This window comes from Purpureocillium lilacinum (genome assembly GCF_023168085.1).
Source record: "Purpureocillium lilacinum CBS 284.36 DNA, scaffold_1, whole genome shotgun sequence".
In the NCBI taxonomy this organism is placed as follows: domain Eukaryota; kingdom Fungi; phylum Ascomycota; class Sordariomycetes; order Hypocreales; family Ophiocordycipitaceae; genus Purpureocillium; species Purpureocillium lilacinum.
In genome coordinates this window covers 3528388-3551344 of record NW_027072111.1, presented here as the reverse complement: position 1 = coordinate 3551344, position 22957 = coordinate 3528388, and the positions used below count along the sequence as shown (strand labels likewise).

Genomic DNA, 22957 nt, shown 5'->3' with positions numbered 1-22957 from the left:
GGTTGGATTGATGAAAGAAGAGCACATTGTACCTCGTGCGCTACGAAGCGCATCAGCACAAACCATGATGGCCGTTGGAGGGGGCACCACTTACCACACTCGGAAGGTGGGGCGGCAGAAAGACAGCCGCCGGCTCTCACCGCCCAAATTTTTCTGGATCGCAAACTCGCAGCCATCTGAAGCTTCACGAGCCAACAAGCCGACAGCATCGCGAGGCCGACATTCGAGTCCAGTGTCTCGAGCGCCCACGGCTACGCTCACGATGCCGCATCAAAATCCCGATGGCCCTATGGCGAAGCGCCAGAAGGTCTCTCGGGCTGTCGGCCCCGCCAAATCGCCAACAAACTCATCACGCATTTTTGCTCCGTTTCGAGTATGTCAAATCTCCGGCCCTTAAGTTGCCCACGTTGAGAACTGACTTGTGTCCAGACTGTCGGCCTCGTTTCTCCCACAAGTGTCCCATTCACGTCCATTCCTCTCGGCAAGACTACCTTCCAAATCACGACCTCTGTTGGCAAATCTCTCCAGACATACGACTTGCGCCGTGGCCTCAACCTCGTCTTCATAACTAGACCCCAGACACCGTTTGATATCACGGCTACGTATGCCTGGAAAGAGAAGGTCCTGGCCGCATGGGGAGGTGGCGCCAGTGGCGAGGCACAGGGCCTCTGGGTGTTCCAGCGAGGCAAGAAGGTCGATGAGCTCCCGCTGCCATCCGACATCAATGAACCCGTCAAGCAAATCATTGTCTTTGGCACCTGGATCGTTGCTGCAGCCTCCACGAGGATTGAGATCTTCAAGTCCGCGACCCTTGAGCACTACACCACGATCCACACCATGGCTGCGAGCGGGCGGGGCAACGAGATCACTGGAGGTGTTACCAGCATGCCGACGTTCTTGAACAAGATCTTTGTTGGACGAAAGGACGGTTGGGTCGAGATCTGGAATGTCAGCACTGGAAAGCTGATCTACACCATCTTGCCACCGTCCCCCGACTGCGGCGCTGTTACCTGCATGGAACCAACTCCCGCCTTGTCCTTGATGGCCATTGCATACGGCAATGGTCCCTTGGTCATCACCAACGTACTCACCGACAAGCGCGTTCTTCAGATTGAGGCCGGAAATCCGGACGCTCCCGTCAACTGCATCTCTTTCCGCACGGATGGGATGGGCGCGGGTCATGACGGACGCAAAGACGGTGTCATGGCGACTGCGACTGCCGCGACCGGCGACGTGACATTCTGGGACCTGAACGGTGGTGGCCGCGTTATGGGCGTCCTCCGCAGTGCCCATAACCCTCCATCCCGTGATGGTCGCAGCATACGAGGTGGCGTCAGTAAGGTCGAGTTTCTAGCTGGGCAACCTGTGGTTGTGACCAGCGGCCTCGACAACTCGCTCAAGTCTTGGATATTCGATGCCACGCCCTTCTCTCCCGTCCCCCGAATCCTGCACTCGAGGAGTGGGCACTCAGGCCCTGTCAACTGTCTCCAATTCCTTCCCACCGACTTCGATGGCGCGGAGGCGGGTAACAAGTGGCTGCTCAGCGGCGGCCAGGACAGAAGCCTTTGGGGCTGGAGCTTGCGCCGCGATGGCCAGAGCACGGAATTGAGTCAAGGCAACATTCGGAAGAAGGCCAAAAAGGTCGGGATTCTGTCGACGAATGCCCTGGCGCATGGGCCAACAACAACCCTGGAAGATCTCAAGGCCCCCGAGATCACTTGTATAGCCACCTCGCTTAATCGCGATGGAGGTATCGGTGCTATCCCAGGAAAGCAACCCATGTGGCAGAAAAGTCAGGCCCAAGGCAAGGCGAACGACGCTGAAGTCAGTGGCATGACCGGTTGGGAAAGCGTCGTCACCGCCCACAAGGGGGACGCTTTCGCTCGAACATGGTTCTGGGGTCGTAAGCGCGCTGGTCGTTGGGCGTTCCCGACTGGCGATGGCACTGATGTGTCGACCGTCGCCATCAGCCCTTGTGGCAGCTTCGCCGTTGTGGGCTCAGAGGGTGGATGCATCGAGACTTTCAACCTCCAATCTGGCATACGAAGACAGCGATTCCCATCGAAGTTGACGCCTGCCCAGGCTCGCCAATTGCGACTGCAGCAGCTCAGACAGGCTGACGACGTCGCACAGCTGCAATCCGAGTCTGGCAGAAAGTTTCCTCCTGGGACTGGCAAGCATACCAAAGCAGTGACCGGCATCATCGTGGACTCGATGAACAAGTTCCTCGTATCTTGCTCGCTCGATGGCAAGATCAAGTTCTGGGACTTCCTCACCGGGACTTTACTGGAGCAGCTCGACTGGGCACCGATGACGGCACCGATAGCCTGCAGATACCACGCCGCCAACAACCTCTTGGCGTTTGCTTGCGACGACCAATCTATTCGTATCGTCGACATGGAGACGAAGAAGACGATTCGAGAATTCTGGGGCCCACAGGACGCTATCACGGATATTTGCTTCTCCAACGATGGCCGGTGGGTGATTGCCGCTTCTCGAGACAGGATTGTTCGTGTCTGGGACTTGCCAACAAGTCACTTGATCGATGCAATTCGGCTGGATAAACCCTGCACCGCTCTTTCAATGTCGGTGACTGGCGAGTACCTTGCTGCTACAGTCGAAGGCAAGCCAGGTGTTACAATCTGGACAAATAAGGCGTTGTTCAAGCATGTGCCAACACGGCAAATATCCGAAAAGGAAATTCTCTTGGTGTCCGCCCCTACAGTCTCTGGTGAGGGCAACCAGGGCATGTTGGATGGTGCCTACGAGGACGATCAGCCGGAATCGGACGACGCCGTCGTGGCCCCAACTGTAGAGCAGCTAAGCTCCGACATGATGACTCTGAGTCTGGTTCCAAAGAGTCGATGGCAGACCCTCCTACACCTGGATCTTATCAAGGAGCGTAACAAGCCCAAGGAAGCCCCGAAGGCTCCCGAAAAGGCCCCTTTCTTCCTGCCGTCGACCACTGGTGCAGCCCCTCTTGCCGGACAGCAGAAGCCTACCGATGTTGCTGCAGACGACAGCAAGTCTCGCATCACCAAACTTGATAAGGCTCGCTTCGAGGAACTATTCTCCACGAAGCTTCGCACGGCAGCAGCATCGAACAATTGTAAGTGCATACCACATGACCCAAATTCATATCCCATGCTAATGGAACAACCTAGACGATGAGTTCATTGAGCACCTAAAGTCACTATCGCCATCGAGCGCGGATCTTGAGCTGCGGTCTTTGTCTGTTGGAACCGGTGATAACAAGGACAACGAGCTCTTGCATTTCATCCACGCGCTCACGGCGCGTCTCATGGCCCGCAAGGATTATGAGCTGACACAGGCCTGGATGACTGTGTTTCTTCGCCTTCATTTCGATGTTGTCATGGAGAGCACAACTCTGCTGGCTGCGCTGGAGCAGTGGAAGGCACATCAAGAGCAGGAGTGTAACCGCTTGGATGACCTGGTTGGGTACTGCGGTGGTGTTGTAAGCTTTCTCCGGAGTCCGAGGACGTAGTCCAACACTGTCGGCAGGAGATGTGTACTTGGACAGGGCCAAGGGGGAAGTAACGCCAAGAAGCCTGTCAGCGACCATGAATTACAATATCCTGGGAACTACAAATGAGCGCATATATTGGCCCGTAACGATCCGTCCCGTATTCACCTGGTACAGTCGGAAAATTTGCCCGTGGGAACAGTGCTACTGGACCTAGCCGTGAATGTAATCGAGTAAAGATGTGGTTGCAAGAAGTCCCACTCAAGTCTAAAGGCTCGATGCGGCCGCATGTGCGCAATAACCTTCACCGGCTGCAGTGCCTAAACGTACGAAGATTACGAAGTTTGGCACCAAAAGTGATGAGACTGTCGGCCCACTTCAATGTAAGCGATGCACCTGTGATTGAAAGGGTGCTTCCCGACCGAAATAGCACAGGTAGTCAAAAGTGGGTGTCACAGCTGCGCGCAGCTGCGAGCCATGCTCCAAGGACCACTCTAAGTAGCGTTCAAGCAGCCTTTTTGCTCCCTCACACACACACATAGAGCCTGCCGAGGCTCGGGGCCTCTTTCTTCCGCGGCCGCCGCGGGTCATCGTCAACTTCTCCCGTCGCCCCAGCCCCCGCCGCCCCGACTCCCTTCCTTCAACATCTCTCTCACGCACACACAACAGGTAGGCTGCTTCCACAGACCTCTTCCAACAGCCCTTCAACCAGGGCGGCAGAATAGCTGCGAGGATCCACTTTTCCTTCACCAGCTTCTGCCGCCCTGGGCACCTGTTCGAACCGCCCCCCGAGCAGCCCTCCAAAGAGCTCGTGTTGTCGCTCGCTCTCTCTCTCTCTCTCTCACACACACATACACACGTACATGCAGACCTCTTCCAAAGGCTCTCTTGCGCATACACACACAAAAAGAGTTCAGTGGGCACAAGTAAGTCACATCTTTCCTTTGTTCCTGCCGCCGTCGCCGGCACAAGTAAGTCGCATCTTTCCTTCTGTTTCTTTTCCTTCTGTGACATGCACAGTACATCTCCCTGCCCCGCCGTAAAGAATCCTTGCAAGGCCTCTGCCTTTCTTCTTCGCGGGTTCGCCTGTGTGGTGGCAGGCGTGCTCAATTAGCGTTGTTGGACCGTCGGTAGACGCCCTCTGTTCGCTTCTGATGGTCAAGCCCCCTGCCTTCTAAATTGCGGTGCGCGGGCAAAGCTTGGGGGCGATCACGGTGCAGTAAATCGGTCGTTCAGTGAAAGGAAGAAGAAAGTCAGTTGTCGCGAGAACCCTTACGCCGGCGCCTATTACCCTGTTTTCTTTATCTTTGGTGCAGTTTCCTCGGCCGTCGTCTTTGGTACTGTGGGACGGTCACCACAGCCTGTCTCTCCTGAGCTTGCATGCTGGTGACATACGCCTTAGAATCCAGCATTATTGCATCGTCATCATATTGAAGGCGGCGATGCCACTTTGTTGGACGAGCTCTGGTGATATGTCGCCTGTTGCCGGCTGCTCATGGCTGGCATTACATACACGACATACGATGCAGGGGGCAGTCAGCAACCTGCTCATATGACTAGCCCGTGGCAAGCGAGAACTTTTGCAGAAAGACGCAGCGTTCCCGCCCACGAGAATTGCCCAGGCACGCCCGACGTCTTTATGCACACTCCCCGGTCAGTGCCCGGAGGCGGAGCTCATAGATGAGCCAACCGATGAAAATAGTGCCCTTCCATATTGAGAAGCTGAAAAGAGAAGCTATCGAGGCTCGGCCTCGTGTTCTCTCCGAAGAACGCGGGAGTGGCTTACCCGCAATGACAGGTACAGCTTGAGGGGCTGTTCTTCAGCACCAACGGTGAGGGCGAGGCATGATCCGTGCTTCATTACAGGCCTATAGGTCCTTCCCGATATAGCAGGAGCTCTAATAACCCATGTGATGTCCCAATGGCTCAGACCAACGGAGTTGGAGCAGCTCCTGCAGACTGAGATCAGCGACCAAGCTTTCCTCTGCGCAGTAAGTCTACTGCGTATATCTTCGTCAAGATCTTGGTCAACCTTCACTTTCATGTACCACCAGACTCTGATGTGCAGTGCGTGACTCTGACTCTGACTCTGACTCTACCGCTCATATTATGTTTTGTACTAGCAAGGCTAGTGGTTATGTCGCACGATTTCTATAGGGACTCGTTGGGATTCGCGTAAGAGTGGCTGTGGTACCGCGGGGAACCACCGACAGGGGCCTTCAGCGCTGTTGGTTGAGCGCCGGGGCATGCCCAACGGTGCCCGTCCAAAAAGACGTTGGCATACTTTCTACTACACCTCAAAAGAGTTCTATTCGAGTTCAATGTGACCTGGCTGAACACCACATCTGCCCCGCATTATCTCGTTGTACTAAGCAGCGTGTAGTGGACACAGCTCTTGGCATCAGATAATACTTCACCTGCAATTTACGGAATATAGATCCGAATTGCGAAGTATGAAGTAGTCCATACAGACTGCACAGCACACGAGAGGGGACGCCTGCTGTTTCCCTCCTCAGAGCGGTTGCCGGAAGGGGACGGAGAGTCACTGATACCTACGACCAACTACCCCAGGACCAACCGCTTCTCAGTCAGCGAGCGACAAAATGCGGGCAGAGCATTTCCATCCCCTGTGTTCGTGCGGAGACGCTGGTGTTCGGCGCGATAGCCGACCTCGGGCTCAGGTTGCACGATATAAGTTCCTGGCTGTCCATGGGGGATTCTGTAGGGATGGCCAGCGTGCTCCCATACTTGTGCCCCTTTTCAATCAGTCGCTTTTCGGGAGCTCCTGATCCTCTGGACACCCAGTATGGTGCGCACGTCGATATTGACGTCGCTCCTAGCGGCCGTGTCAACCGCCCTAGCTGAACGGCGTGTTATTCCGGGCGGTTATATCTTTGAAGTGGAGGATGGCCATGTAAGTCCCCCTCTGGCGTCGGCGTTCCAGACACACTTGACACATTGACTGACATGTCCAGGACGCGGCAGCCGTGATCCAAGAGGTGGGCAGCCATGGCACCACGCGAATGCATCTCAACTATAAGCTCTTCAAGGGCGTGTCTGTGCAGCTGCACGATCTCAAAGCCCACAAAGAGACAGCCGCCAAGCTGGCTTCCGCACCGAGCATCAAGAGAGTGTGGCCCATTGAGCTCCACGATCTCCCTGATGTCACAGGCGCCAACTCGAAGGCCTTGAATATCAAGGATTTGGAACTCGGAGGCAAGACCGATTCCGCTCTTTCAAGGCGCGACGTTATGAATGAGACGGACACTTGGCCGCCGCATCTCATGACTCAAGTCGAAAAGCTCCGGGCTAAAGGCATCACCGGCAAGGGAATCAAGTTAGCCATTGTCGACACCGGCGTAAGTAGCCTCAGCCTGGAAGTTGCAAGCCGTACGCTAAGCCCGTCTCTATAGGTTGACTACACGCAGCCTGCCTTGGGCGGCTGTTTTGGCGAGGGCTGTCGTGTATCCTTCGGCTATGACTTGGTAGGCGATCACTACACCGGGAGCAACGTCCCAGTGCCCGACCCCGACCCATTGGACTGCGCCGGTCACGGCACGCACGTCACTGGCATCGTCGCGGCTAAGGATGAGTGGCTGCACTTCACCGGCGCGGCTCCAGACGTGACGCTCGGCATGTACCGTGTCTTCGGGTGCCCGGCGGTAAGCGCGGGAGACGACGTGCTCATCGGCGCCTTCAACATGGCCTTTGAGGCCGGTGCCGACATCATTACCGCTTCAATCGGCGGCAATACTGGTTGGTCCGAGAACGCCTGGAGCGTTGCCGTCTCGCGCATTGTAGAGCACGGCGTGGTTTGCACCCTCGCAGCAGGCAACGACGGCCGTTCTGGCGCCTTCGACGCATCTGAGGCCGCCGACGGAAAGGGGGTAACTGCTATTGCGTCGTTTGAGAGCACCGACTACCCTAGCTTTGGATATCCCTCCAAGGAATATATCGACGGCGGTGAGGAGAAGGTGTTTGTCAATGCACCGTCCGAGGCGTACAACTGGACGGGCATTTCCAACGCGCCCGTGCCTATATATCCGCTGTCTCTGGATATCACGAACAATGCAGACGGTTGCGACCCTCTTCCGGATACTACGCCAGACTTGAGCGGATATGTTGTCCTCATCCGCCGCGGCACGTGCTACTTCTCGGACAAGGCCAGCCACGCAGCTGCCAAGGGCGCAAAGTATGTCCTGTTTTACGATAGCTACCTGGATACTACGCTCTCCCGGTACTCGATCCAAAACGCCAACGTTTCTGCTGCTGCCATGATACCCGCTCGCACAGGTCAGAGATGGGTCAATGCCATCAAGGCGGGCCATAATGTCACTGTCCTCATGCAGTACCCTAGAGACGCGGATCGCTCGCTCGCTTTCGAGAAGCGGCCTGGCGTCGGCGGTTCATTGAGCACATTCACATCTTGGGGTCCTACCTGGGAAATGGATATGAAGCCGGTAGTCGGTGCGCCAGGAGGCAATATTTGGTCGACCTGGGTCGGAGGCTATTCAGCTGCCTCGGGTACGTCCATGGCGACACCGATTACGGCAGCGATCTTGGCCCTAATTCTGCAAGTCCGCGGACCGACAACGCCAAGGATGTTGGATAATCTGGTCTCTACTACTGCGAAGGCCCAAAACTGGTTCGATGGCAAGAGCGTCTATCCCGGTGACCTAGCCCCAGTCCCGCAACAAGGCGGCGGTATTGTTCAAGCCTTCGACGCTGCCTATACCACTACCTTGCTGGACCCAGCGAACCTTTCCTTCAATGACACAGATAACTTCGTGAAGCAGCATGAGTTTGTCATCACGAATAAGGGAAGCTCCGCGGCTACTTATAAGATCACGCATGTCCCCGCTTTAACAACATTTTTCCTGGACAAGGATAGCATCTTCGGTACCAGATTCCCTCCTGAGGTCTCAAGAGACTACGCCGCGCTGGATATCTCAGCCGCTGAGGTTACCCTTCAGCCTGGGAATCGCAAGATCATTACCGTATCGGCTCGCCCTCCGTCGGGCATAGACGCAAAGCGCCTTCCCATCTGGTCTGGCTATATTACCATTAATGGCACGGATGGGTCGGCCCTCTCTCTGCCTTATCAGGGCGTGTCCGGCTCTCTTAAGGGCTCAACTAGCCTCGGAGCGGACTATGGTTACATGTCGTGGTCCAACGAGACCGGATCACAGTACGGCAATCCTACTCGCGCCCCTGCCAACTATACTTTCACGCTGCCCACCCCAGGTACCACCGGAACTGGCCTCCTCCCCATGTTGACATTCAATCTTGCGCTGGGCACGCAGGTGATCAGAGCCGACCTGGTACCCATGACAACCTGCCCGCCCAAGAACATGACTGGAGACGACCCGCTCGGCGGCAAGTATAAGACAGTCGGTCAGCATCCAGCCTTCCCCATACGCTTGCTCCCCCGCGGTCTGGAAAAGGCAGTTTGGGACGGCTCGCTTGATAGCGGAGAATTTGCGCCTGCTGGGAGGTACAAGTTCGTCTTTCGGGCTCTGCGTGTCTACGGCGATGAGTCCAAGGTGGAGGATTATTATGTGGCCGAATCTCTGCCCTTCAGGATCGAGTACAAATCTTCCTGATTGTTGAACTGGAACAAACACTGGGAAAATGTTCTGGCCCTCAAGTAGGGGACGGCTCCATTGGACATGGTACCGCTTTGCGACGCTTCAGCGGCGTGCACAAAGACCCGACATATTTACCTTCAACGGAGCGTGAGACCGCGAGGAAGCTTAGGGTAAATGCTGTTATTTGGATTGCTCCGTAGCCTTGTCGCCTACAAGGAAACGTTTTGCTGCTATGTAGGCAGAAATAATCTTGGATGTTTTCGTGCTCAATGTACATGACTTTCCAGTCGCATTGCAAAGTTGTTTGTGATGGCCCTGGCGTCCCAATGTCGTGTTGCGGAAGGTGCTCAGCTCAGCAAATGCGCACCAGGCAAAGCCCGGAAACTATATCCCGGGGAAGTGTGAGGGATATCAGTGAGGCTCTCCGTCCCAGTCAGCACGTGGTGTTCGAGGCCATCGCTTGAATATGTTGCCCCTGGCGAGCGCCAGCAGCGACCGAAGCCACTGGGGCCGACTCTCTACACGGGCAATTAAAGCCTTCGGGGCAGCCGCTAGAAGAGAGCAACTTGGGTCTGCGACAGCATAGCGTGGGTGTTTGTCCCTCAGCTTGCTATCTCAGCTTCAGACAACGGTGCCTCAATTGGTAAGCATGGGCCCTTTTTAGTGTTTGTCATGGTGGTTGTGGCGGCTTACATGGACCCGGATGTCGCGGCATGTTCGCAGGCGCCAACAGAGGCGGAACCCTCCATGCTCGTCAGTGCAGGTACTTTGTCACAAGTAGGTGTGCCTCTCTAACGATATTCAGCTCAAGCTCTCGAATTTAGGCGGACCGGGCATGACAGCTCATGCAAGTTGCGCTGATTCTATCGACGACGAGATTTTACGATTCGTGGACAAACTCATCGACTTGCGTCGAGACGCAAGTAATACGGGTGTCAGCGTTCGCATGCCTGCCAACCTGAAAGTTGGTTAGGGATGCTGTGACACAGGGCGTTGACTTGAGGACCTGTCACCAGAACGTAGGTCTTCCACCATCTCCATTCCGGCAAAGCGTCCGTCGTTTCAAATGTTACGATACATGCTTATATCACCTTTTGCCCAGTTTCCCATATAACAAGCGGGCAGCCTAACTCTTGGCAACTTCTCATCACGCGTCGGCATCAACTCGGGGTCGCAGCGTTGGACCCAAAAAACATCAATTCCCGGTGGCGCCTCTAGCAAGTGACATCAACCATCTGCTGTGAAGATGAAGGCACTCGTCCTCACGACGGCGAAGCGGCAGGCTGTGGTCGAGGAGATTCCCCGCCCCACGCCCGGGCCGGGTGAGGTCCTCATCCGCGTGCGGGCCGTTGCGCTCAACCCCGTCGACGAGCTATACGTGTCGAACCCGATTGCGACTCAGGAGAAGCGTGTCGTTGGCACCGACTTTGCCGGTGTTGTCGAGGGCGCGGGCTCGGACCTTGCCGACTCCTCCGACCCCAGGACGCGGCCAGGGACTCGCGTTGCTGGGTTCCTTCAAGGAGGTGCGACTACCCTGATCTTTCTGTTGTCTGGACTGATGGGCCGCTTCATGAATTGGCCGCCTAGTAATATTTCATGCTTAACCTGCCATGTTCATCCGACTAACTCACCGTGACATGTAGCCTGCTCTACCAATGACCGTCCTGGCGCCTTTGCCGAATACATCGTTGCTCCGCACGATCTCATCTGGCAGGTCCCCGCCAGTCTGTCGTTCGAGGCAGCGTCAGCGGTCAGCATGTGCGGACTGACGGCCGCCCAAGGTCTCTTCCCGCGACTCGGCCTCCCAAGTCCGTTCGGTAATCTCGGCGGCACCCCAAGCCAGGATACCCTGAACGTCTTTCTCTACGGCTCTTCGACCTCCCTCGGCCTCTACGCTGCTCAATTTGTCCACCTCTCGGCGTCCGTGTCCGGGCAGCGCATTCGCCTCATCGGCGCGGCCAGTGCCTCTAAGCACGACTTTCTGCGCGCGAAGCCGTATAGCTACGATGTTCTCGTCGACTACCGCGATCCTGACTGGGTAGACAAGGTCAAGGCCGCGACAGGCGGCAAGGGCGCGGACCTGGCCATGGATTGCATCTCGGAGCAGTCCACCATTTACAGGACCGCCGAAGCTCTCCATTCATCTGGAAAGCTCGCAGTGTTCCGCGGCCCTGCTGGAGGGGGCTACAACCTCGCACAGGTCTGTGTGAAGCCCATTTACGGCGCGGTATGGGAGGGACTCGGAGTCGAGATTGGCTACAATGGTAGGCATCCTGATCCGTAATCTAAGCTCCATGGAGATCTGCGCGAACAAACGCTGACAGTGCCTTGACAGCTGGCATCATTCCTGCGAGCCCAAAGGCGAGGGAGTTCGCTACCCACTTCTTCAACTTCCTCAGCTCTCAGGCCAAGGAGGACAAGGTGGTGCTTGAGCCGAACCCCGTGAGAGCTATGCCCGGCGGGCTTGAAAGGATCGTCCCGGATGGATTCGCGCTGCTCGGCTCGGGGTCAGTGACGTCAAGAACGACTCTCAAGCGAGATGAGCCTTACATGAAGCCCATCAGCGGCGAAAAGGTGGTTTACAGTATTTAGTCTGGACATCACCATAGCCGCCCTTGTGGTGTGTGGAGCCGCAGTTCAGTTCCGGAACGCTACTATTCGTACAGATTGTGTAGAAGGAGCTCGATTACAGTGCATGTATTTGCCGAGCTTTGTTGCAGATCGCCAGCTGTTGCCGGTTTAAGTCTGTCCGTATTAATTGAGGAAGCTGCGCTGGGACCCTGGAAGCAAGCTTGGTGGGCTCCAATGGCCTGGCATTGCCTGGTATCGATAAGATCTGCGCTGGCACTAGCAGACGCCAGCAGCGCCAGTGCGGGGCACGCCTCAGCGGTGTCTGTACATGCCCGTCATTTTCAGTGGCGGGCTCCAGGAAATTTTCCAAACTGCAAAGCAACCGCAACCAGCGCCAATCCGAATCGCAGCAATGGGCAAGAAGTTCAGAGTACGCAGCACCTGACACCCTTGCCATGCTATCAATGTCGCTTCAATTGGATCGCGCTGACAGATCGAATCTTTTAGGGCAAGAATCGACGCGGCGGCGGCGGCGGTGGCCGTGGCGGCGCTTCGCAGAATGGCGGCTGGCGCGACTTTGGCGTCATCGTCAAGGAGAACGCGAGGCTCCAGGAATACTACGACACCCTGTTGCAGCTGCCAGAGGAGGAGAAGCAGCAGTATTGGGATGCGCTGAAGCGCGAGCTGCCTAACAGCTTCCGCTTCTGCGGTTCGAAAGGGTGCGTTTCCCCGTTGCAACAATCCGAGTTTACTGGCTGACGCGTGACCCCGACAGCCACGCCCTCGCTGTCAAGAGGCTCCTGCAGACGAGATACATTCCCGAGATTGTCAAGATCGAGCATCAGGACGGGCGACCCGTCGAGCCGCCCAAGCCCGTCCCGTGGTATCCCGACGAGCTCGCTTGGTGGATGACGACCCCCAAGAACGTCATTCGCAAGTTCCCTCCCTTCGCCGCCTTCCAGAAGTTCCTCGTCTCCGAGACCAGCGTCGGAAACATCAGTCGCCAGGAAGTCGTCAGCATGATCCCGCCCCTGCTGATGGACCTCCAACCTGGCATGACCGTCCTGGATATGTGCGCCGCACCCGGAAGCAAGTCCGCGCAGCTGCTTGAGATGCTGCATCGCGGCGAGGAGGCGCGCGTCAGGAAGGTGCTGCGGTCTTTTGCCAAGGAGGACGGCCTCGAGCTCGGCGAGGAGACTCAGGAGGAAATCGAGGCCGATCTCGACGCCGACCCGTCCGACAACGGCCGGGCGACCGGTCTCTTGATCGCTAACGACTCAGACTACAAGCGCGGCCACATGCTGGTCCACCAGCTTAAGCGACTGTCATCGCCGAACCTCCTCGTGACGAACCACGATGCTACTCAGTTCCCTTCGATCCGACTGCCGCCCAAGGCGGACACGCCCACGAAGCCCCGCTATCTCAAGTTCGACAGAATCCTCGCTGATGTTCCCTGCTCTGGAGACGGTACAATGCGAAAGAATGCCAATCTGTGGAAAGACTGGAACCCCGGGAATGCGCTCGGGCTGCACCAGACACAGATCCGAATCTTGGTCCGTGCCCTGCAGCTCCTGAAGGTTGGCGGACGCGTTGTCTACTCTACCTGCAGCATGAATCCCGTCGAGAACGAGTCCGTCGTTGCTTCCGCCATTGAGAGGTGCGGTGGCGCAGAGAACGTCGGGATTGTGGATAACAGCGATCAGCTCCAAGGCCTGAAGCGAGTACCAGGCATGCGAAAGTGGAAGATCATGGACAAGTCTGGCCGCATGTGGGATTCTTGGGAGGAGGTTGAGAAGTTTGCAAACGAGGAGAACGAGGGTGTCATCCCGGGACGCGTTGTGCAGACCATGTTTCCCAAGGTGGAAGGCACCGAGTGCCACGATCTGCCCCTGGAGCGCTGCATGAGAGTCTACCCACACCTGCAGGACACCGGCGGCTTTTTCATCACCGTCCTCGAGAAGAAGACCGACTTCAAGGCTAAGAACGAGAACGAGCCCAAGCAAGCGCCCACCAGCCAGCCTGCCAAGGCTAACGGTGCTGAGAAGGCTACGGATGCCGAGACGAATACCGATGCCGTGGAGTCCGGAGAGAAGGAGACTAAGCTAGAAGAACCTGCTGTCAAGGTAGAGAGCGCTGCTGAAGGCGAGGTGCCTGCGAATGGCGGCAAGAGGGCGCTGGAGGATACTGACGACGCTGAGCAGCAAGCGACCAAGAAGGTTAAGACCGAGGAGAGTTCGGCGGCTGCGACGCCTGTCGCTCAGCAGCAGTTCGAAGGTGGCAGCAAACCAAAGAAGCAAGGCCCCCCGGAAGAGCCGTTCAAGTATCTCGACCCGTCTCATGCTGTCATCGAGAACATCAAGAAGTTCTACAGCATCTCTACCCGCTTCCCCGATAACCGATACATGGTCCGGAACGAGCTGGGCGAGCCGGCCAAGGCCATCTACTACACCACCGCCTTGACGAGGGACATCCTGACGGAGAACGAGGGCCGTGGCGTGCGCTTTGTCCACGGTGGTGTCCGCATGTTCATGAAGCAGGATGCGCCCTCTGCCGAGGTCTGCCGATGGCGCATCCAGGCCGAAGGCATGCCCATCTTGCAGGGCTACGTCGGAGAGCCGCGCGTCATCCACCTGCACAAGAAGGAGACGCTGCGCCGGCTGCTCATCGAGATGTTCCCGCGCATCTCGGGCGACGAGTGGCGCGAGTTCGACGAGATTGGCCCGCAGGTCCGCGACGTGGGCATGGGCTGCTGCGTCCTGCGCATCGAGCCCGACGGCACCGACCCCGAGTTCTCGGAGCGCATGGCCCTGCCGCTGTGGAAGAGCATCCACTCGCTCAACCTCATGCTGCCCAAGGAGGACCGCTCCGCCATGCTGCTGCGCATCTTCAACGACACGTCGCCGCTCATCAACCCGGCCCTGCAGAAGAACAAGGGCAACGACCAGGCCAATGGCGGTAACAAGGGTGGCGAGCCTGCACCGGCGGAGGATGCTGCCGCCGCGAGCAACGACGTGGACCTGGAAGACTTGCCGACGCCGGAGCCCATGAATGAGGACGCTCCTGCCGCGACGGAGGAGGAAGCGGCCGAGCCTGCCGAGGCATGATGCACGGTTATAATGGGAAAATCAAAATCAACTAGAACTGGGATTTGGTTGCGTTCGGGACTGGAAATGTACAATTCGTGTCGTTACCTCTTGATACAACATGTAGGGTTTCTGATGGTACAGGGCTTATATTACAATATGCGGTGAACCGTAAATGACGCTCACTCGTCCAGCAATCCAACCGTCCAGTGCACGATGCGGTCCACGCCCTGGCCGTTGATCGCGCTGACTGGTATGGCTGCGCAGTCTCGCGCCCACGCGCCCTCGACACCGCTGGGGTGCGCCGCCTTGCCGCTCGTCACGTCGTCGAGGTACGCCTTGAGCTGGCGGAAGTTTTCCTGCGTGCTGGGCAGGTCTGCCTTTGTAGCCACGACGAACCAGGGCTTGCCTGCGATGTGCAGCACCGGAGATACCTGGTCCTGGCCGGCGAACTCGGCGTTCATGAGGCTGACGGGCCCACGGGAGGTGCTGTCCTCGGCTGCGAGGTCCCAGTCGACGCGGGACTCGATCTCGCGGTCCCGCTCCTCCTCGTCGCGCATTTGTGCGTACAAGCCGACCTCGCGCCACAGGGCCTGCAGCGCGCGGACGGCGTCACCGGCGGCGAGGTCGACGACGAATGCAAGGACGCCGGCTCGCTCGACATGGCGCAAGAAGGCGATGCCCAGGCCGCGGTCAAGGTGCGCGCCCTCGATGAGACCAGGGATGTCTGCGACAGTGAAGCGCGTTCGCGGGCCTGAGGCGACCGCGTCCTCCCCGAAGAGCCCGTCCTGAATGCCCGGTTTTCTCTGGCTCTGGACCGAAGGGCGGCCAGAGTACTTATCCAGGACGACGGTGCCGATATTGGGCTGCAGCGTGGTGAACGCCCAGTTGCCGACACGCGTGCGGCTGTTGGTGATGGCGCGCAGGAGGGTGCTCTTGCCGGCGTTGGGAAGACCCACGAGGCCGACGTCGGCAAGGAGCTTGAGCTCGAGCGAGATCCTCATGGAGACGGCGTCCTCGCCCTTGGTGGCGAAGATGGGCCGCGGGTGCTGTCGAGAGGTGAAGTGCGGGTTGCCCAGGCCGCCGATGCCGCCCGCGGCGAGCAGGATGGGCTGCGGCGTGGGACGAGAGAGGTCCAGGTAGACGGGAGCGGGCGGTTGTTGGAGGAGTCGTGTGCGTCGTGGGAGCTTGGGGAAGGATGTGCTCTTCATCTCGGACTTGGACATGCCCGGGTACAATAGCCATTTCTGACGTTGAGGATCGTCGAGCCCCAAGTCCTCCTCTTCTTCTTCCTCCAGTTGCTTCTGCCGTCTCCGATGGATGCCGTCCGCCTCGATCGGTTCGTCGACTTCATCTTCCTCAGCTTCTGCTTCCAGCTTCGCCTTGGCTTCTACAGCCAACCGCTCTTCCTTCTTCTTCTGCTTCTGCATGGCCAGCCAAGCTTGTATGTTGAGCGCCTCCTCGGCGGCGGGATCCTGCCGTTCCAACTCCTTAACAATGGTGCCGACCGGAACGGTAATCACCATATCCTCGCCTCTGGAACCACCCTTTGCGCTTCCCTGTCCGTGCTTTCCACGGCCAGCACGGATGAAGCGCCGGCGAGCGAGCTTATGGAGTGAGGTCTCGCCATGGGCGGCCTGGATGTAGACATTGCCGCCAAAGCCTCCATCGCCGCCGTTAGGGGGTCCGTCGGGCAAGAATGCCTCGCGCTGAAAGGAGACGCAACCGTTTCCTCCACGGCCGGCCTGGAGGGTCAGCTCGGCCTTGTCGACGAAGGACGGCGCTGTGTAGTCGTCGGGGTGGGGGTTGAGGCGCGACTCGGGAAGGTCGTTGACAGTTGAGGGTGTTGCCGAGGACGAGTGCGCGCGGCGGAGGGCGGGACAAGACACACGAGTCTGGAGAGGCCTAAACAGAGTCGGGTAGAGGAAGGGGGCCAGGATCACGCTTCCTGGCGAGCGGACTGCCATGGCGGCGGCGTATGGTGGCGAGACGCGGGCTGCCTGTGATTCATGCGAGGTGACGGGTTGCCTCGAAAACTGGTGACGGAGATTTGTCGAAGTCGGCTCCATCGATGCCGATAAGATAAGGCACCCGAGTGCCACCAACAGACCCCAGGCCCAGTGTTCCGCCAGGTTACACTGGAGCAGCCCTGGATGGCCTCGGGCGGCCAGCTCCACTAGGTAGGTACCTGGAGACGGGTGGGCGGCGGGACGGCCCTCTCTACCTGAAGCGGGACCGGGCTCGCCAGGCACTCTCCATGCAATGCATGTTGTTGCCCGACCAGCAACATGCGCATTCGATCGAGCGTGTTGCCTCGTTGGGCTCCGTGGCGGGTATCGAATGCTGGGCTGGGGGTTTGGAAAGAGTAGTGCTATTTGCAGAGCCAACTTTTGCTAGTTGTAGAGCCCGTTGGAGCAACGGCAGCAACGACAGCGACGACAGCGACGACAGCAACGACAGCAACGACAGCATCGACAGCAACGGCAGCAACGACAGGACCGTCGCGAGCGCCCCGACCCAGGATGGCACAGAGCCCAAGCCGGCGCCGACGATGCGCCCTGCAGGCGGCTGGGCCCCATTGGATGGCTGGGCAAGGTCTGATTCGACAATTCGTTGGGGCTTTTGCCAACGCATCCGCTTGCATGTACGTCGTCCACTTCGTACTCTGCGCTCTGTACTTGGTACCCCGTAGGCGCTGTGAATGCGTGGTGCGCGCCGGTAGAGGAAAATTGCGGTGAACTGCCCTGCGCATGGTGGCCGTCGATCTAGGGCCAGCCATGTTTGCCGTCCACGACGGCACAGAAGCCACGAAGAGCTCAGATTTTGTTCATGGCCTCGAGTCGAGTTCTCTTCCGGGGGATTGAGTCCGTCCAGATAGGTATGGCCTCTGGGTCTGAGGGGGCAGGTGCTCGGGCCACCGTCCCTTCCTGATACTTCACACATACAACGCAGGACGCAGATTCCTTGGAAGTCGCGACACACGACCAGGTTCGCGGTCAAGCTTCCAACTTCCAGCTTTCCTGTGCCTCTGCTCGCCTCTCAGCTCTCTGGATCCCAACCTCTGCCTCCCGCCACACTTCCAGAAGCTACGACACCCTCCGAAATCCTCGCCCGACGTCAACCTGACCCTAGCCAGGCCAGACTCGTCGGGGCGGCGGCCCCTCTGGTCCGGTATTTAATAATACATCACCTGCCTCGGGCCTCCACGCCCCCGCAGAGGGCCAGAGACACGTCGACGCCCAGCTGCAAAGCCGCACAACCTCGCTTCCGGCCATTGAGACGCCTCGTCGTGGCTCCGCGCCCTGCACCGCTCCTCGTCCCTTCGCCCTTCACGTCGGCTCCTCATCCTCGCCCTCGGCGTCCCCTCAGGCTGGCACATGGGCTGATCGCGTCTGCTTGGCTTGCTTGCTTGCCAGAGTCGTCTCGTCTTACACTGGCCCCTCCCCCACACACCACCACCACCACCACCACCACCAGTGCGGCACCACCACCACACCCATCACCACCGTCGACAACATCCGCCTCCACCATCTCCGCCGCCGCCGCCGCTCGTTGCCCGTCGACAACGGCTGCCAATCCGGTCCGGCCATACTCTCCCGCGGCGTCCCGCCTCGCTCACTCCCTCTGCTCCGGCTCTATAGCTAGTCATCGCTGCCCCATTGGCGCCAGACCCGTCCTTCGATTGGGCCATCTTGCATGCTCCTGCGCTCCCGCACTCGAGCCACGACACTCCGTGTGCGCGCCCGCGTGCCACTACCACCCTTCTCACCACCTCATTCGACCCATTTCGGCCCTCATCCCCGTAGCGTTCCGCCATAGGAGCTCAGGGAGCTCGCCAACCTCCCTCGCCCCGACCGTTGTTGTGCTGCTTTCCTGCCACTGAGACGACCGAGGGCTGCGGCCACTCCTGCGCCAACCCTGCTTGCTGCTGGCTCTGGCACGACACCTTACTTACCTGCCTGCGCTGCTCATGCGCGAAGCCGCTCTAATAACGACCCTTCTACATACGCACCGCACCGCGCCCGCCGGACTAGAGTGTGTTGCTGTTGTCACTGCTGCTGTCGCCGCCGCCGCTGCCGGCCCCGTTGCCTGTGCACGTTTACCGCCAGTTGCCATCGGCCACCACCGCACTGTTGTAGATCAGGTCAGTCGCTCTTCTCCAAGCCATTTCCCTTCTCGCCTTCTCCAACACAACTCTGTACAACCTCGCCTCCACCGGTTGCTGCCCCTTTGACACCCATCCCGGTGGCCGTCAATGAGGTCCCTCCGCTATCTACGAAAGAGGGAGAGCCTCCAGTCACCGTGACTTCCTTCACTTGCCCCCATGCCTTAGTTTGCGTCTGTTGTACGATTATATCGGGCGTCTTGTTCCTGTTTCCTTGCCCTCTGGTCCACCTGGCCACCTTCCAGTCCGGCCCTTTCGTCACACCGTTCCATGCACCGTCGACGGCGTCGGCCATCACGCTTACACCATGTACACTAGAGAACCCAAGGAGAAGCCGCGACGCAAGAGCGTTATCAAGATGGATCCCAACTGTGCGATATGCAACGCCCCGGCCACACTAGCATGTGACTGCGAAGCCAAGGGGCTCGAGATGGCAGTCCGCCAGGCCGAGGACCGCATGATGCGCTCCATCTACTCCGATATCAGGTTTGCGCGCCCTGTTGCTCGACTCTGTTATGCCATCTTTCGCCTTGTTGTCCCCGACGGGTGGCGCGCGCGCTGATGAGCGGGAATGCTGACGAGACTTGGTCCATACAGGTCCTGGGTGCGCGCCCATGCCCAAGACTACGTCCTCGAGTACTTTCGACTACTCGCTGAGCGCCGCAAGAATGCACACACGGCACATCTCGACCAAATATCGGCCCACGCTTTCTACCATTACAACGCTCCACCGCACCCCAACCAAATCGCCGATGCCCAAGCGATGCTCAAGCGCGGTATCGACGAGGACTGGCAGGCGTCGGTCCAACGCTATCCCGAGGTCCTCGAGTACTACTTTGGCCTGGTAGAGCTCACTCTCCCGGCCGATGACGAGCCAGCCGTAAAGGATCCCCCTCTTAGTGCGCTGAACGGTGGGAGTCGCAAAGCCATACGGAGAGCTGGCACTGAAGACGAGAGCTCCAGCAGCAGTCGTGCCGGTGGCAGTGGACCCTTTCCAGCTGTGAGGGGCCCCCTGCCACCTGCTTTTGGAGACAGGGACTTGACGGTAGACAGACGGAATACGGCTCGGAGGGACAGGAGGCCAATGCCAGCCAGGATGTCGCACCCTCCCGCGCCATTCTACGCTCCATACCCCTGAACATCCACGACGCCGTCTACCGCCCTTACGAATTGCATGAGTCTATGAACCCCCGCGAACGCATCATGAACAGCGTGGCGTTGTTGTTTCTGTATATGCATGGGAAATTGGAGTACTGCCCTTGGGCGTGTCATACCAACCGCCAGGAATCACGACCAGGTGAGGGTGATTTGGAAGTTGGCTTAGAGCTTCGTGGCGACAGGATTCAGGGAGCCACATGGCAGGGCAAGTGGGAATGAACCAGGGATGATGTTGAAATGGAACCTCTTTCAAGCTGTTGCAGCAGATGTTCCTTATAGAAATACCGGTGGTCAAGGCCGGCTACAATCGCGAGTTCCAATACCATAGGGGTATATGAAGACCTGATGACAAGTTACAATCTGGTGTTTCGTGGCACCATTCCCAGATTCCCTAGAAGATACCAGGTGTGCAGCAGCAAATGCAATGATAAGGACGACCACCACGGCTCTCAGCGCACACCCCGGCGCCCAAGGTCCAGCTCGCGTCACGGCTTTGACTGCTCTACGTGACGGGTGCATGTTCACGGTGCAGCAGAAGACGTTGAAACAGCTCCGCTGTTGAGCAATGCAATACATACGAAAGAATTTTGTGTAATCCGTCCACCCGCCTTCCACGCAGAACAAATAATGGCGCCTATGTACAATCCTCACATTTTCGAACGAGATGGTGGTACCGTATCAAGACTCCGGCTCTGTTCTGCGCTTTTTTCTTTCCGGCTTCTTCGTCCGGCTCCCTCCCCCTCTCTCAGGACTCGAGATGGCAACATATCTTCTTTCAAAAAATCTCCCCATCTCTCTCAGGGTCTCTCCCCCCCTCGTGATTCAAATCCTTCTCCTTTTGTGAGCGGGGTGGTGTGTTTGGTAGACGGGGCTCCCCCCGACCGGCGCCCCTGAGAGGTAGCGAGGATTCGGTGTGACTAGGGGAAAACAAAAGTGGCGGTGCGCCGGCCGATGGGAAGTGGGGAGCCTGTCGGTTGCGGTGCGGTGGCAGAGGGGGCTTTAAGCCTCCTCCTTCTTCTCCTCGATGGAGGTGTCCTTGACGGCGGCAGTGACCTCCTCGACCTTGTCGCCGCCGTTGACGCCGTTGGCCTCGTCCTTCTCGAGGCGGTCAAGCTCCTTCTTGGCCTTCTCAATGTTCTGTACGGACGTGTCAGTGCCAGTTCGGATCGCGCAAGCATGAAGCGGTATCGGACGAGGAAAAGTAAACTTACGCGCTGAGTCTGAGCCTCCTGGTCGTTCTTCCAGTGGTCGAGCTTCGCCTTAACCTTCTCGATGACCGCAGGAACGTCCTCGCTGCTCATGGGCGGGTCAACGCCGATGAAAGCGCAGTCCTCGACGACGGAGGGAGGGCAGTTGTAGTTCTTGGCCGCGGCGGCGGCGCTGGCGCCACCCTTCTTGCCCTTCTTGCCCTTCTTCACGGCGGGCAGGTACTCGTCCTCGCGGTCCTCCTTGCGGAGGAGCTTGGTGCCCTTGAGGCCGGCGTCGTCAACGGTTCGCTGGGCCTGGGCGCTGAGGCCGCTGGAGGCCATGAGGGGGCCCTTCTCCGTCTTGTGGGTGGGGTCGAGGAACTGCAGGAGGGAGTTGGCGCGGCGGATCTCCTCGAGGTAGGCCGGGTCGCTGGCCTCGGCAAGGACGCGCTCGGCGTTGGCCTTCTTCTTCTCGAGGAGGTACTGCTTGTGCTCGGCGTCGCGGCGCTCGCGCTGCTTCTCGCGAGCCGCGCGCTCGTAGGCCTGGTAGGCCTTCTTCTGGCCGTAGTAGTCGTCCTTGAGCTTCTTGATGGCGGTGTACTTCTCCTGCTGCTCAGACTGCAGCTTGGAGCGCTCGTCGCGCAGGCTGTTGATGCCCTTGTAGGCCTCGTCCTGCTCGGCCTTGATGGTGTCCAGCTCGGCCTGGATCTTGGAGTACTGCTCGGACATGGCCTTCTGCTCCGGGTCGTCCATGCTGTCCTTGATCTCCTTGATCTTGCTGCGCAGGTCGTCAATCTGCTTCTGGGAGTCGTCAAACTGGCCAAAGTTCTTGCGCATCTTGCGGAGGCTCGAGATGTCGGACAGGGCCTTCTTCTCGTCGACGAGCTTCATGGTGCCCGAGTTGACCTGGGCGTCGAGGGTGGCGATCTGGCGGTCAATGTCCTCGGCGCTCTTGTAGGGGACCTTGGCCTTGGCGTTCTTCTGCTCGGCGATGCGGCTGCGGACCTGCTCGTCGAGACGCTTGATCTGGTCGAGCTTGGAGGTGCGGGCGTTCTTGCCGCCAGCCTGCTTCTGGCGGATCTCGTTGGCCTGGGCGATGAGCTCCTGGCGGCGCTTCTGGGTCGGGCTGGGCTGGTCCTTGTTCTTGTTCGGCATGGCGATCTCGATCTTGGCCTTGACGGCGTTCTGCGGTGCATTGCGTGTCAGTGGTGGAGGCTGATATCGAGGTGCAAGTCTGGCGACGATCTCGGGAGACACGTGTGAGCCGCCGGAAGCTTAATCTCAGAACGTACCAGCTTGTCCATGGACGCCTTGTGCGCCTTCTCAGCCTTGGCGAGAGCCTCCTTAAAGACATTCTCGTCGGGGCGAGTCGGGCGGGTGGTCTGAGTCGACTCGGCCGCAGGGGCCTGGGGGGCGGGAGCGGTCTCGGCCATTGTGAATTGCGCAGGGCAGTCGAGTCGAGGACAGAAGGGACCAGATGTGCGAGAAGCCGGAGCGGGAGCCGTCGGGGCGGGCGAGGGGAATTTGTCGTCCTCGCAAAATGGGATTGCGGAGTTTCGAGCAAGACGAGTGCCGGGGGTGGGTTGGATGGGATGTGTGTGTGGTGGGTGAGGAGGAGGGAAATCGGGAAGGGAAAGGCGAGGTTGTGCGGTGTCGAAAAATGCGACGCCGAATAAAATCGTTCCCACCACGTTGCGGAGACACGGGCCTGGACAGCGGCG

General features: G+C 58.6%; 7 protein-coding genes across 7 annotated transcripts; 5 read left to right on the top strand and 2 right to left on the bottom strand.

The window, feature by feature from the left end:
- Positions 1 to 262: 262 nt before the first annotated feature.
- On the top strand, positions 263 to 3505 carry PLICBS_000781 (uncharacterized protein; the record flags this gene model as incomplete). The annotated part of the gene is made up of 3 exons (XM_018318182.2): positions 263 to 373; positions 430 to 3109; positions 3165 to 3505. The coding sequence occupies 3 exons, from the start codon at positions 263 to 265 to the stop codon at positions 3503 to 3505; spliced, it is 3132 nt and encodes a 1043-aa protein (XP_018183707.2).
- A 2785-nt stretch (positions 3506 to 6290) lies between these two features.
- Positions 6291 to 9087, top strand: PLICBS_000780 (uncharacterized protein; the record flags this gene model as incomplete). Its single annotated transcript, XM_018318183.2, has 3 exons — positions 6291 to 6398; positions 6460 to 6843; positions 6898 to 9087. 3 exons carry the CDS (start codon positions 6291 to 6293, stop codon positions 9085 to 9087), a joined length of 2682 nt encoding a protein of 893 aa, XP_018183708.2.
- Positions 9088 to 10318: 1231 nt separating this feature from the next.
- Positions 10319 to 11664, top strand: PLICBS_000779 (uncharacterized protein; the record flags this gene model as incomplete). Its single annotated transcript, XM_065599663.1, has 3 exons — positions 10319 to 10595; positions 10716 to 11336; positions 11408 to 11664. 3 exons carry the CDS (start codon positions 10319 to 10321, stop codon positions 11662 to 11664), a joined length of 1155 nt encoding a protein of 384 aa, XP_065455735.1.
- A 391-nt stretch (positions 11665 to 12055) lies between these two features.
- PLICBS_000778 (uncharacterized protein) lies at positions 12056 to 14747 on the top strand (the record flags this gene model as incomplete). Its single annotated transcript, XM_018318185.2, has 3 exons — positions 12056 to 12073; positions 12151 to 12362; positions 12419 to 14747. The coding sequence occupies 3 exons, from the start codon at positions 12056 to 12058 to the stop codon at positions 14745 to 14747; spliced, it is 2559 nt and encodes an 852-aa protein (XP_018183710.2).
- Positions 14748 to 14908: 161 nt separating this feature from the next.
- Positions 14909 to 16693, bottom strand: PLICBS_000777 (GTPase of the mitochondrial inner membrane that associates with the large ribosomal subunit; the record flags this gene model as incomplete). The annotated part of the gene is made up of 1 exon (XM_018318186.2): positions 14909 to 16693. The coding sequence occupies one exon, from the start codon at positions 16691 to 16693 to the stop codon at positions 14909 to 14911; it is 1785 nt and encodes a 594-aa protein (XP_018183711.1).
- A 2505-nt stretch (positions 16694 to 19198) lies between these two features.
- Positions 19199 to 20192, top strand: PLICBS_000776 (uncharacterized protein; the record flags this gene model as incomplete). Its single annotated transcript, XM_065599662.1, has 4 exons — positions 19199 to 19377; positions 19489 to 19891; positions 19945 to 20120; positions 20189 to 20192. 4 exons carry the CDS (start codon positions 19199 to 19201, stop codon positions 20190 to 20192), a joined length of 762 nt encoding a protein of 253 aa, XP_065455734.1.
- Positions 20193 to 21048: 856 nt separating this feature from the next.
- On the bottom strand, positions 21049 to 22669 carry PLICBS_000775 (uncharacterized protein; the record flags this gene model as incomplete). Its single annotated transcript, XM_018318188.2, has 3 exons — positions 21049 to 21186; positions 21261 to 22421; positions 22529 to 22669. 3 exons carry the CDS (start codon positions 22667 to 22669, stop codon positions 21049 to 21051), a joined length of 1440 nt encoding a protein of 479 aa, XP_018183713.2.
- Positions 22670 to 22957: the final 288 nt, after the last annotated feature.